This window comes from Amphibalanus amphitrite, unplaced genomic scaffold, assembly GCF_019059575.1.
Source record: "Amphibalanus amphitrite isolate SeventyFive unplaced genomic scaffold, NRLGWU_Aamphi_draft 000012F_arrow, whole genome shotgun sequence".
Classification (NCBI taxonomy): Eukaryota; Metazoa; Arthropoda; class Thecostraca; order Balanomorpha; family Balanidae; genus Amphibalanus; species Amphibalanus amphitrite.
The window spans coordinates 1075750-1090288 of NW_024881508.1; the positions used below are offsets into that span (position 1 = coordinate 1075750).

General features: G+C 47.3%; 2 protein-coding genes and 1 long non-coding RNA gene across 3 annotated transcripts; 2 read left to right on the top strand and 1 right to left on the bottom strand.

Moving 5' to 3' along the window:
• Positions 1-1392: 1392 nt before the first annotated feature.
• Positions 1393-2473, top strand: LOC122383022 (keratin-associated protein 21-1-like). Its single transcript, XM_043369079.1, has 2 exons — positions 1393-1482; positions 1835-2473. Exons 1-2 carry the CDS (start codon positions 1471-1473, stop codon positions 2057-2059), a joined length of 237 nt encoding a protein of 78 aa, XP_043225014.1. The 5' UTR covers positions 1393-1470; the 3' UTR covers positions 2060-2473.
• Positions 2474-6281: 3808 nt separating this feature from the next.
• On the bottom strand, positions 6282-7406 carry LOC122383057. The gene is made up of 2 exons (XR_006256768.1): positions 7315-7406; positions 6282-6960 (listed from the first exon to the last, which is right to left on the bottom strand). It is a non-coding gene; the product is annotated as an uncharacterized LOC122383057 (long non-coding RNA).
• A 4827-nt stretch (positions 7407-12233) lies between these two features.
• LOC122383049 (shematrin-like protein 1) lies at positions 12234-14474 on the top strand. Its single transcript, XM_043369147.1, has 2 exons — positions 12234-12741; positions 13744-14474. Exons 1-2 carry the CDS (start codon positions 12730-12732, stop codon positions 13981-13983), a joined length of 252 nt encoding a protein of 83 aa, XP_043225082.1. The 5' UTR covers positions 12234-12729; the 3' UTR covers positions 13984-14474.
• Positions 14475-14539: the final 65 nt, after the last annotated feature.

Here is a 14539-nt window from a genome sequence, read left to right on the forward strand (position 1 = left end):
AAGCGTCACCCTGGCAGGCTGTACCTATAGGTATGACACCTGCTCAGTGCCAGCCAATGGTTTTTGTAGTAATACGATGCATTTGACCGACTAAATATCGTACCACGGCGGTAGTTAGCAATAGCTTTTGATTGATGCATGTTTAATGCAGGTTAAATAGGTTAAATATGTTAATCACACCAATTAGACCCATTGGCATCCGTCGACCATGACCTTTGATGAAACAAATAACCAATTCATTCATTCAAAGTTCACATGTACCGTTAATAGTTTTTTATCAGTTTTGGGATTTTGTCACACCATCATGCAACAAAATGTTTTGCGCATCAAGTATTTTTCTTGCTTTCTCATCATGAATCAAAAGTGTATAGCACAAAAACGACGACACATATACCTATGTACATCACCATGCTTCAGTTCGATTCCACAGATAAACTGTTTTTGTTGGGTGTCGCCATCTGCTGCAAATTCGTACGCTAGAATCGATGTAATGCTGAATGCGCGCACATGCACCGACGGCTTTATTTGTGAGCAATATGTCTTGGAAACGACTGGCCGGCCGCGCTCATTTGTAGGCATGCCCCGTTGAATCACAGTGACTTCCGCAAGCTGCACATCAGTTTCAACTGCGTCAAACCATTTCAATGAAAAATAACCGTTTAAATTAACGTAACGTTTGATAAGAAGCTTGCACCAGTGCACACACGGTCTAGCTATACTCGTATTCTTATGATAATAGCCCAGTCCAATCGATTGCGCCTGAAGGGTAACTAATAATATCGAGAAAGAGAGGTGGCCAAATAAGACAGCAATGAGCATGGTGCACTTATTTCAGTAATAGTGCAGGCGATTTCGACAGTACGGCATAGTCTGTCTAATGGTGAGCTGTCGACATCGGTTGCACTATTTCTGAACTGTGTGCATTATGCCTACATTTGGCCATAAAAGGTGAAAATATATATTAGCGATCTAAAGGATAGCTTTTGAGCTTGGTAGATTCTGCACTGTCAGAAATTTCGATGCTTATTCTGCACGCAGGCGAGTGCTTATTCCGCTTCCAAATTATGTGAGCTACTGAACAAAAAAGTGCAAAATAGAGGTCATCATTCCTTTACCCTTCTGAGGCCAGTTATGCGGATTGCTACGTTTTTGCATTTACGCATACAGTATTGGCGTCATAGGCATATCGGATGTTCCGTTTTTCACGCAGTCCACCCAGCCCGGAAGGGTCGGTGTTCGGCCGCCCACCGCGCCGCGGCGCCGTGACGGTGCACGTTTCCGCCCCTCCGTCTGTCGACGGTGGTCCCCCGGTCTCCCGAGGTCCCCCGGCCGGTCGGCGCCTCGAGGTCTCCCGGTGACCGCGTATAAATACTGCCGGCGGGCCGTGGACGTCATTCAGTCCGCGGTTCCCTGGTGACCCGACAGTAGCACACCGCCGACACACAGACGCACAAACACCCCGCCGCCAAGATGATGATCAAGGTAAACGGGCAGGCCGGCGCAGAAATATGACAACCGTTGGTCGCTGATGTGGTGCTGTGATCTGGGATACATTCTGTAATTTTCAAATTAATTTCTAGCTTCGTAATAATTTATTTTTTCTCCCTAATATCATGACTTTGTATTGAGTTGACATAATGTTTTTTTTTCTGGCTCTAGTGAGTTCGTGTATAAAATGGTCCCCAAAGTACGAATGATACCATTGATTGCCACTTGCACATTTCAATATTTTTAAACGAAATGATGTCGTGTGTTTGTATCCTGCCTCCTCTGAAAGTATATGCATCGTTCTGCGAACCACATGTGCGTCTTTATCGTTGCGTTCCTGTTCCAGGGCCTTCTTCTGCTGCTGCTGGTCGCCCTCTCCCACGCGTTCTTCTTCAAGTTCGGTGGCAAAAAGCACCACTACGGATACGGATACGGACATGGCCACGGATACGGATACGGCCATGGATACGGACATGGATACGGCCATGGTTACGGACACGGATACGGACACCGTTACTACTATCACCGGCCCAGCTACGGATACAGATACCACTCGTACGGATACCACTGAAGCTCCGCAAGTCCTGAGGTACCTCGGTAACTGTGGGTCAACTCGCTACCACATGACCAGTGACGAGCAGTGCAGTGACACGGTCAGTGCAGAAATCAGTGACACTTCGGTGGAACAAGGCATCAGCGCTTTCGAAGTACAGCGGTTTTCTAAGTGAATCTTTGAGCCATAAGCTAAGTGAGAGGTTCTGATGCATGCGTGTATCGACCACCAGATGTGACAATACTGGTGTAATGTTTCGGTATCCTACTTGAAATTCAACAACTTTAGAGTGGTAGATCCGCATACAAATTCGTCCCCTTGTATAGCAGGCATTAGCAGCACAGATGGATGGATAGTCGGTGTTGCGGCTAAAGTGTATTTATTTATGGAAGCGTGTCATAGATGTATTTGAATAAAATACCCACTAAATTATGACATGACTGTTATGAGTTAACCAGAAAACATATTTTTACAACAAATACATTACACATCAAAGGAAAACGATTAATGCCGAATCATATACAAATGGGTGCAAAGCAACACTACTGCAGTTAAAATTGTACAAGTTTTGACCCACGTGCAGGTGTGAAAGGGATTAAATAGGCACTATTCTTAGTCTTCACTAATTCCTTTAGAATAAAAGAAGACCATTCATGGTGTGTCAAAAGTGGAAATAGCCGCCCGGCTTTAGTTCGCCAGCCTTGTCAATAGATGGCAGTACCACAATATGGGTAGCGGATCGTGCAATTGACGTCAAATTTTCGTTATTTGCTAAGAATTGAATGGCGGATCTTTTCATGCAAGAATCAAGTAAATCGGTCCACAACTTTTCTAGCAACAGAGATATGAAGTCAAACACCCTGCCAGAGCGGCGGCGCAGCGGCCGGCGGCAGCCGTTACGCGCCGCCTGGGAGACTGGCGGCGCTGAACGGTTCCGAATTGGCACTGCACTAAAACCTGTTAACTGCTTGGAATAGTTATTATAGCAAAATTTTCATTCAACTGAGGAATAACCAAGGGCAGGAAGTATGTATGCTTGTGTGCGTACTATGTAAGCCAAGAAACTGCATTAGCAGATACTCGCTAATATTATATCCAGCCAAGTCCAAACGCATTCCAAGTGATGTGTTTCTGATGGGTCAACAATATTTATCGTTCGAGGGCGGATACAGTTTTAACAATAAAAAAAAAAATTTTTTGCACAGCTCTATTCCTTGAATAATTCTCTTCAACGTCTCATTCCTAGTTAAGCGAATTAGCCCACCCTGGTTGAATAAATAAGGCGATTTCGCCACAAGGTCGGGGAAAACCGACCGAAAACGGCCGCGCTCAACGTTAATTTGGGCATGCAGACTCTTAAAAACTCGCATTGGGCGGGTAGGGTTTCCCAGGTATTGGCTCCAAAACACCGTATTCGGCTCCCGAATACGTCCAAGTGACCCGCCTCGTTCCTAGTTAAGCTCTAATTAGATCAAGTGACTCATAGGGAGCGAAAAAGCGACAAAAAGCATGAATTTCCCTATGGCGGCGGGCTGCCGGGTTGCCAGACGGCGCACCGGCTATTTCCACTTTTGACACACCATGTCTAAACGAAAATCCGGCAAAGCAGTGATCACGACAGAAAGTGCCTTCCTCTTGAACGCTCTACAAATGAGATTCGTTTATGAACAGCGATATATAGTATCTACATAGTCACAGATCAACTAGGCTCAGGTCGTCAGGTCAGGTCAAGCAGCTTACTTTTAATGTAAGCACACGTATGCGCTACAGACACAACCAAAAACCATTTTATCACGCTACAATGCTTGTCACTATATCCCAGTGCCTAGGGAATGCTAACAGCGCAACGTACGACATTCGTATGATAGCAACACAGATAAGACACAGATAACACAGAAAGACAGGTCTAAGCTGACGAATGAAAGTTTTTGAACTATATTGAAGCTGACATGCTCTGACTACGTGTATACGGGGTAACTGACCGCAATGAATCTAAGAAAAATGCTTATCGTCCAGCCTAACTTGGCAAGAACACAGCCACATTGTAACAAACGGCCCACCCCGCTCCCTGGTTTCAACTGCAGCCTGTGGCGCCGCAACCATCGCTACTGATCACAGACTATTCCCGTTGATAGCAAATAGTGTGCGTCGAAACGACTCGAGCCGCGCTCACAACATCGCAACTAGAGGTGGCAAAAGGTGAAAATTTTGGGAACCAGACTCGAACCAGACCCGGCTGGATAGGTATTTCTGGAACCAGTCAGACCAGGTCTAAGTTGGAATTGGAGCCAGTTGGACTCGTTCCCCAAAAGTCAATTAATACAAACTATTTGTAGGAGTCATTAGTTGCATCATGTAAAACAGCCTTTTTCCCACTGGGGATACTCATGAGCAACAGTGGCATACATGAGCAAATGTTTTCTTTCAGTTCACTTCATATTTTGCAATCGGGTGTTACGTGCAAGATATATGGTTTATGGAAGGACCCGGTTGGATCCGTCAGAAATTTTCCAGGAACCAGTCTGGACCCATATGGGTCCAGACCGGTTCTTTGGACCGGGTCCTCGGGTCCACATTTTGCCACCTCTAATCGCAACGGTCGGCTGAGGTGAGCACGGGATCTCCCTTTGAGCAGCCGGGGCGGGCAACACTTCACTAAAAATAGCATAACTTTAACAGTTTATTTGAATGATCCGATCCGAAGGAGAGATGATACAGCAGCACTTCAACAGACTTATTTAACAGAACAGGCTTTTGCTTCTCAAATAAATGACGAATGCGTAGGCCAGTTAATATAAGCAGGGGTCGGCAAATGGTGGGACATGCCCAACTTGCGGGTAATGGAGCCCTCGACCGGGGGTAATGAGGGTCTCTGAGAAAGCCTCATCTTAGAATTGATGGCTCCCTTGATGGGACAGGCATCACGACTGTTTGGCCTCAAACTTCAAACATTAGTCCAGGCCGAACGCTAGCCGCCGCTCGTCTATTGGCGTTTTCATAGCATCTAACGTAAAGTGGGAGGGGCCGATCGGACCCCAGCCTCTCGGCCTCTGAACTGGAGCTTTTCAGTAAAAAACGAGCGTGCCACCCGTGATGATAGGAAGCCGCTGCTACCCAATTTTAAGTTCCATGGCCACTGGGTGACTTTCAAGAGGTCAATGTCAATTGTCGAGAAGATCGGAACCCGCCGTAACTTCTTGAATTCAGATTTTGTGGCCTACCATGATCCCAAGAAAGAACTAACAAGTCAACGGTTATTTGTGTCAAGGTCATGAAATGTTTGAGGGCAGGTAAAAAGAAAATGATCGGCTCGAGGGTAAAATTTTGTCGTGATCCGACGCTTTTTATATAATACCCGAACAGTCGCGGAAGGGTGACATTTCAGTAAACTTGGTTGTCTGGGTCTGGTAATGGGGTCTGGTAGGTGGGGGTAATGGCCCTGCCTGGCGCCCGAAAAGGGGGCACGACCCCGGAGGGACCTGCCGATCACTGAAAGAAAAAAGTTAGTGTTTGACAGAAAATGCGAGACATGAAAGGCGCTCGAGCACCCTGTCACTCCTAGAGTTCCCATAAAACATTTTTTTTTTTACTTAAGATTCTTAAGTAAAAAAGTGTTTTATGGGATACTTTAGGAGTGACAGAGTGCTCGAGAGCCTTTCATGTCTCGCATTTTCTGTCAAACACTAGGCTTTTTTCTTGCAAAACGACACCTCTAAATGTAAGCATTGGCAACACATTAACGATTCACCATTGTACATACGCCGCTTTTTCCCTACATGTTCTTCAGCGGCCAGCGAGTGGTCACCCCCCCCCCCCCCAACAGGTAGCGGGTTGCATGCAACAGGTAGCCCTGTTGCATGCGCCAAGTCTCTCTTCTTCTCCTATCTCTCACTGCTTCTGTAGAAGTCTTTATGACGTCATCCTTTCTCTCCTTCTCTTTTCCCTCCTCTCTCTATATCTTTCGAACAGTCACTCTCTCCCTCTCTCTCTCTCTCTCTCTCCTTCTCTCTCTCTCTCTCTCTCTCTCTCTCTCTCTCTCTCTCTCTCTCTCTCTCTCCTTCTCTCTCTCTCTCTCTCTCTCTCTCTCTCTCTCTCTCTCTCTCTCCTTCTCTCTCTCTCCTTCTCTCTCTCTCTCTCTCTCTCTCTCTCTCTCTCTCTCTCTCTCTCTCTCTCTCTCTCTCTCTCTCTCTCTCTCTCTCTCTCCCTCTCTTTCTGCTGTCAGCAAGGGATGAGCGAGCTATTTTATTCCATTTTTATTACATCATAGCTGTTTACACGTCTCCACAAATAAATACTGACACTATGCACTTAACAGTTACCAGCGATCAGCCAGTAATGCCTTCATCACATCGGACTAATTCTGCGGTTCTTAAATTGACCGTCGTCGAGATGCAAATAGCCGAAGCAAAGTACTTCCATTGTCATCTTCCGATAATCGATACCCATACAGTGAGTGATACAAAACACATAGCATGGATGAGATAACATTATTATCTCATCCATGCACATAGTGTCACACTCATCGATCAAATGCGTGTTCCGAAAATCACTACGGCCAAATGGCGTCGATGCCACACCGTCCCACCGAAGTGTCACTGATTACCGCACTGACCGTGTCACTGCACTGCTTGTCACCGGTAATGTGGTAACGAGTTGACCCACAGTTACCGAGGTGCCTCAGGACTCGCGGAGCTTCAGTGGTATCCGTACGAGTGGTATCTGTATCCGTAGCTAGGCCGGTGATAGTAGTAACGGTGTCCGTATCCGTGTCCGTAACCATGGCCGTATCCATGTCCGTATCCATGGCCGTATCCGTATCCGTGGCCATGTCCGTATCCGTATCCGTAGTGGTGCTTTTTGCCACCGAACTTGAAGAAGAACGCGTGGGAGAGGGCGACCAGCAGCAGCAGAAGAAGGCCCTGGAACAGGAACGCAACGATAAAGATAAATAGATGGTTCACAACGATCCAACCTATCAGAGCAAGGAGGATACAGACACACGGCGTTACTTCGTTTATAAATATTGAATTGTGCAAGTGGCAATCAGTGGTTTTATGTGCACTGTTGGGACCACTTTATCCTCACCAGAGCCAGAATAGAAGGGCATTATGTCAACTTATCACAAATACAAGATATCACGAAGAACAAAATCAAAATATTACAAAGCTATAAATTAATAAACAAATCACCGGGGATACGAGTATATCCCAGGTCACAGTCCCACACCAGCGATCAACGGTTGTCATATTTCTGCGCCGGCCCGACCCGTTTACCTTGATCATCATCTTGGCGGCGGGGTGTTTGTGCGTCTGTGTGTCGGCGGTGTGCTACTGTCGGGTCACCAGGGAACCGCGGACTGAATGACGTCCACGGCCCGCCGGCAGCATTTATACGCGGTCACCGGTAGACCTCGAGGCGCCGACCGGGCGGGGGACCTCGGGAGACCGGGGGAACCGTCGACAGACGGAGGGGCGGAAACGTGCACCGTCACGGCGCCGCCAGCGAGGCGGTGCACTGTAGGCGTTCGGGTCGGTCTAGCCTCTTACGGAGCCAAAAAATTATTTTGCTTTTATGAAAACAAAAAGCATACCAATCGACTACAAAATGTCCATACATTATATAAATGACCATTGACCGGTCATGCAACAACTTGGTATAGGGTGAAAGGGGCTTCAAACACAAATATTTCTTAGGCCGTAGACGAGTCATAGTTTTCGGGTGTTTGAAGGGTCAAAGTAGATGCCATGGGGATCCTATGTGCGTGAGTTTTACACGTAAATGGTTTTATGAGTTGTTCTGTGACATGTAACGATCAATTCCGCGCAACGAAAAATGAGGTTGCGAAAATCGTTTAGCAGCATGAGAGATAAACATATCATCGAGTTATTTTGTATGCTTAAAATGAATATCACTCACTATGTTAAAGCCGATCTTTTGAGTTCCCCCAGGTCCCGCTCTAAATCGTGTGTCACAATGTGCATTGTGATGTTATTGAACCGGCCAAGCAATAAAAAAGTGCGCGAACTTGCGCCATTTGCTGTTATGCAACATTTTGCAATACGCTGTCTAGCCTTTATTAGCTCCATAGTGACGGGAGCGAACAAAGCAGCCTGCATTTTGGCTTATATTATTTCAAGTGATGACAGTAACACCAGCCAGTGTTATCTCGTGGGTCAGAAGCATTCTAATTGACCGGAGGATGAGCTGTCACGTGACCGGAAAGGCCTCAGGCGATGCACAGTGGGCGATCCGGCCGGCCTGGTTTCGCGCAACCTCAAACACATTTTGTTTCCTAAAAAATTGAGAGAAGTGTTGCACATGAGTTAATGGGAAATTCTGCATAAGCCACGCCCCCCCCCCCCCGAGGCCGAGGGGGGGTGCTGCCCCTTGTAGGTTTTAACGCGGTAGCTCACAACACGCCGGCGATAAAGAGCTGAAACTTGGCATACTTGACCTTTGATTCAAGCCGGATCTTGTTAAATCAACCGCATTTTCAGGTCAGGTCAGGTCAGGTCAGGCTCACTTATGACGTCGCTGACCTATGACGTCATAAGTGAACCTCTGCACGGTCTTCAGATGTCGCAACTTCGCAACGCCCTCACTGCCAGAGGGACGTTCACAGGGGACGTATAGAATACTCCGAGGTCTCACAACTTGCATATCTCGGATTTTTTGCTAAAGTTCACATGCGGTCAGGTCGGTCACGTGATCTCACCTTTATAAGTCAATGAGGGAAATATGGAAACTGTTATTTTAGTGTCAGGAATGATCTAAAACTATCTCAAGCACATGGAATCATGGTTACATGTACTCCCTGCAAGGTACGGTGCTACACCTTTGCATTGCTAACCTTGCATGACGTCATTTATGACGTCACTAGGGCCATATTAGTTTTCCGTCAATAACTCCGGAACAAAGTAAGTTAGACAGTCGACCTCCTTTGACCAAGTTCGTGACCTGAGGGACTCTGACCAGACTTTGACTCGAGGTCAACGACTCAAAACCTTAACCCTCGGACTTATAGAGGGTCGAACGGACACCCTCGTTTTTTTTTGCGAATAACTCGCGTAAAAAAGGCCGATCAAAGTACATTCGAATTTCAACCATGTGAAATGATGTTGGTTCCATGCATTATGCTGGGTGTCAAGGTCACCTGAAGGTCAGGTCATGTCATTGACCTTTAGTGACCTCGGTTCACTTTTTCGAGTTTTACATGTTTCTAGGCTAGTTTTTGGAGCTGATTTCGAATTTAGCAACCATTTGAGCATTTACGAAGTGGTTTTGGTGCCTTCGTATCATGTTACGAGGCTGTCAGTAGCGGTTGACACCTACTATGAATACCCGGCAGGTCGCATACTGGTTGACCTGACCTGACCTGACCCGACCTGGCCTAAATGCATGAAAAAATCGTCTGTGATCAAAACTAGCATGAAATTCGTGATAAGCACCCCGAAAAGCCCCATGGCAACCTCATTTTACGATATTTTAACAGGTTCCGATTTTCCCGACTTTTGGTAATTCACCTGACCTGGAAGGTCAACCAATGATCTAGGACCTTAAAATTGGGTATCATCGGCTTCCTCTCATCACGGACAGCAAGCTCGTTTTTTCCGTGAAGCTCTAGCTCGATCAGGGGCCAAACCACAAGGGGGAATGGAAGTGCTCCGTTTTGCCACGTTTATGCAACATTTCATGCAGTTCCTGCACATTGCAAAAGCTTATAACATGGGTAACGTCATGCATTCACGTTCTTTAATGAATTTGCTACAGTTTGGTGTGTAATTCGTAGCCGTAGGGCTCCTAGATCCAAGGCTATAAGGGTTGAAAGGTTGTGAGAGGCTAGAACCCCTGAAACGCCCACTGTGCGGTGGGCGGCCGAGCACCGACCCTTCCGGACAGACGGCTAGGGGAAACAGAGGATGATAGCTATTGGAGTTCAAAGTTGATTCCTATTCATACCTAACCGACCGTTTGCTTTACAAAAGCAAAGTGCTTCGTGTTGCTTATGAGTTATGACTTTTGTTAATTACCTTTAGGTAATTGCTGAACCAACATGAACGTAGTGAATTTTGTTCCAAGTATAGACGAACTTATTGCCTAAACAAATTCTAGCATACCAGTTATCACGATTTTCCCTAATTTGCAGCATTGGCCTGAGCTGGAGACTCAACCCTCGCCGGCCGAGGGGGGGGGTTACCGCCCCATTGTTTTTTTTGCGATAGCTCAGAACACGGCGGATATAAAGAGCTGAAACTTAGCATACCTGAGCTTTGATTCAAGCCGGATCTTGTGACACCAACTGCAGTTTCAGGTCAGGTCAGGTCACTGACATATGACGTCACAAGTAAACCTCTGCACGGTCCTCAGAGTCAGATGTCGCAACTTCGCAGCGCCCTCAGTGCCAGAGGAACTTTCACAGGGAGATGAAACTGACAGGACGTAGTATCCTCCAGAGGTCTCACAATTTGTATGTCTCGGATTTTTCCTAAGGGTCACATGAGGTCAGGTCGGTCACGTGACCTCACCATTATAAGTCTATGGAGGAAATGAAAACCATGCTATTTTGGCGCCGGGAACGATTTCAAACTATTTCAAGCACACGAAATCGTGATTTCATTCACTTCTTGCAAGTTCCGATGCTTCCCTTCTGCATTGCTGACCCTGCGTGACGTCAGTAATGACGTCACTAGGGTCATTTTATTGTTTTTGTCAATAACTCCCGATCAAATTGAGCTAGCGAGTCGGGAAACCCACCAATGGGATCAGGAAGACTTGCCGAATCGAATGATATGCAATATGACCTCCTTCGGCCAGCTTCGTGGTGGCCTGGGGGCTCTTACCTTACCTTGACCCGAGGTCAACATCTGAAGTTGACCTCACCCGAACAAAGGTATACTCTTCGACGACCTTGTGCGAGGCGAACACGATGATGCCAAAATCGCGGCGCTGCGACCGTTTTTTTGCGAAGTTATTTAGCAAAAAACCGCACCCGTGCCTTGGGCCACTTGACCTGACATCAGAGGTCACTGGTTGAACTGAGACCTTACATCGGGTACCAATCGCTGCGTCTCGTAACGGCACACACGCCTGTTTCTTTATACGCGACGCTAAGCTCCATTATCATTATTATTATTATTCTTGTATCATGACCTCCATACAACAATGGCTCTTCCGGTCACACAGTCATGATCACAAAGTGCTAAAGTGACAAGCACACATAACATCGCATCTTCATGGCAAAGTTTATGACGAGCACAATAAACACAACGTAATCCTAAACCACTTTTTCTCAGTAACTACTGACAGTACAGGTGACTAGTTTTCATGGAGTCACTGAGCCACGACCGCGCTCGTTTTCGGCATCCAGCTGAGGTCCTAGCACGCACCCCTGACCTGCGCTGGAGCCCTGTTCCAGTGAAACACAGCGCTGAAATAAAAGAAACATCGCGCTTTTTCTGTATGTACGCGCGGGACCTGAAGCAGGCTCGCGCGAGTCGTACGTTTGACTCTCCCGGTAACATCATGACGATAACATAGGTAGTCCATCGCGAAGACACTTTGGCACCTGAAAGTTTTGCAAAATTTTATGAACCATCGCCAGGTCACTTTCAATGACAAGTTCATCTAGCCTTGGCCATCCAAGCCTCTGAAGCAAGGGTGAAGCGTGAGCAGATCTCCGAGACCCAGTGACAATCTGTGCACTATGATTCAGCACCTTCTGAATCCGATGACTCTGTGACAGCCCACAACCAGACCACACTGTCATACAGTAAACAATATGCGGCAGTACGGGCATTTCTACGATCATCTTTTTTTACACATTAGGGGGCGAAACGGCGAGGGAGTCGTACTCCTCCCCCGGTCCCCTCGGTCGGTGCGTATGCGGAAAACCATTGAGTCAGACGAGCTCATCAGGGGCGTCGAACGCGGGGGGCATCGCCTCCCCCCCCCTACCCACGACAGCGGCTTTAAAAACGCAGATACTGACAACAGTTAAAATGTCATTTCTCAGTAGTATCCAATATTCAAAGGCTAATTCATCTCCTCTGTCGAATGGGCCTTTTCGGGGCGATCACCAGCACTTTGCCACGAAGGAACGTCCTAGCAAAACATCCAATGAGGTTTCCAAACTGCTTGCCTAGAATATTCGGAATTCAATTCTTTTCTTATTTTGGTCGCCGAGCCAAAAGGCATCTTTTTCTTTCAATCGGGCGGACTTGTAAGCCCATGGGCCTTGATGCGCCTTGTAAAGTTGGATGCTCTCGCTGTAGCTCTCGGCTCTGCCTCCACCACCTTAAATGATTAACCTCAAACACGCGATTCATTCATATTTCCCAGATGCCACGGAACCACTATGATGGCTCCCTAATTAATCAAAGCCTGTGCAGCAGCACCACTCACAGCTGCGGCCCGCACGCCCATGCTGTCGTCAGTGGTCCCCTATTGCACCGTGCACCGGCTGCGTGCCGCCGGCAGTGTGCAGTGCGCGCGGCACGGTCGGCAGGACCGTCCCATGACCTCGGGGTCGGCCCGTTCACCGATGCCGGATCAGGCGTGGCACCCATGTCCGCCGCTCGCCGCCGTATAAAGGGCTGCCGACCGGGGCCCGTCGAGCAGTCTGCCGAGATCGCCGGTTCAGGTGCTTCCCGTTGTCCGACTTCGCCGGCCCATCGACCCCGACTCACACCATGATGATCAAGGTACGGAGAAGCGACGTGGCGCTCAGGTGCAGATCTCGTGTGCGGGTGGAGATAATAGATTGGCTTCACTCACGCTGTTGAACTCGAAACAAGTCGAAAGAATGCCTATCATTTATTAAGTTAAACATTTATCTCAAAACGCGAAATTGGAGAAAGTGTTTTAATGTTACGTTCTTTTTTAATTAGTAAAAGTGAGGGAGAACTCCGACGACATGAAACAGGAAACTTGTTTATCCTCAAAAGGCAAAGCGGCCTACTTCGTTTGATTTATTACAACCATGGCATGAAATGCGTCAAACAAATGCCATCGTCATAGGCCTCGACTACCCATTTCTAAATAAATCCAGTTGATCCACACCAGTTGAATATTTTAAGAATGTAAATAATAAATATCGTTTATAGATCGTTTATATAGGTCGCGCCACTTTGATTACAGTCTTGCTCTTCGTGTTTCTCGATGTCACGGACGAGACACATTTATTCTGCTGATTAATTATGTGAATCAGAATAAGGCTTAATCGATCGTACACATCCACACTTAAAATCTTTCACACCCAAAGTGCTGATGTTTGGGTGCTCTTAGGTACTGTCATTGCTATAATTTCCATTAGGACGTTCATGTATGATACAAGTTTAATACGGTGTTTAGAGATACACATTGCACAATGCACATCTTTCTCCTGTGAACCGTCATTTTTCCAGTAGACTCTCCTTACGTCTGCCTATACTGACGGCACGTGCTCCGTTTTAGGCGGTACGTACCTAATTACGTTCCTTGCCTCTGATCTGACGGCCCATGCTCCGTTTCCGGCAGTGATATTTGGTTACGTAGTTCGTTCCTTGCCTGTAATATGACAGCTCGTTCTCCGTTTCAGGAGGTAGCATTTACGCAGTTACGCACGCTCCTCTGATCTCGCGGCTCGTGCTCCGTTTCAGGCAGTGGTAGTGAGTTACGCAGTTACGTTCTTTGCCTCTGATCTCGCGGCTCGTGCTCCGTTTCAGGCGGTGCTCCTTCTGGCGCTGGTCGCCGTCTCGCAGGCCTTCTTCTTCCGTCTGGGAGGCGGCCGGAAACACCACGGCCACGGCTACGGGCACGGCTACCACCACCAGCCGAGCTACGGGCACGGCTACCACCAGCCCAGCTACGGCTACCAGCCCAGCTACGACTACGGTCACGGCGGCGGCTTCAGCGACTACAGCGACTACTATGACGACGGCTATAACTCGTACGGATACCACTAGTGCTGCGCCCACTCGCGACGGGGCGGGTCGGTGCGTGACGCTCTCTTGTTGCCCTGGTTATCAGAACAGGGTCGTTCACTCACATACATCCTGTGTATGCAGTTTGTGACCTGTATATGCTCATTTGTCTAGAAACGACGACTGCGGGCAACGCTCAAGTGTCGTTATTCGTCACTGCGAATCAAATATCGTCGCGTTCTATTGCCTACCATGTCTTCCCGTTGCCAAGAGTACGCTGGTGTGATATTCATTCTAGATTTATCCCGTGCGAAAGTAGTCAGACGCCTCTATGTGTGCACATGAATCGCCATGCACTTTGACGGCCTTGATCAATGATCATGTTTCTCCAAAGTGGCCCTATCTTGTCAAATGGTATCTGCTTTAGATAAGCGTCACCATCAATGACTCATCAGCTTGCACGAATCATCGGCTTGCATGCATGTTTCAAATGCATACACTATTTATCATAATATATGCATATGTTCGCTAAAGTGCTGAATTTTAAAGTCCTCATAAGCCAGTAACCTGTTTTAAGAAAAAATACTTGCGAATTAAA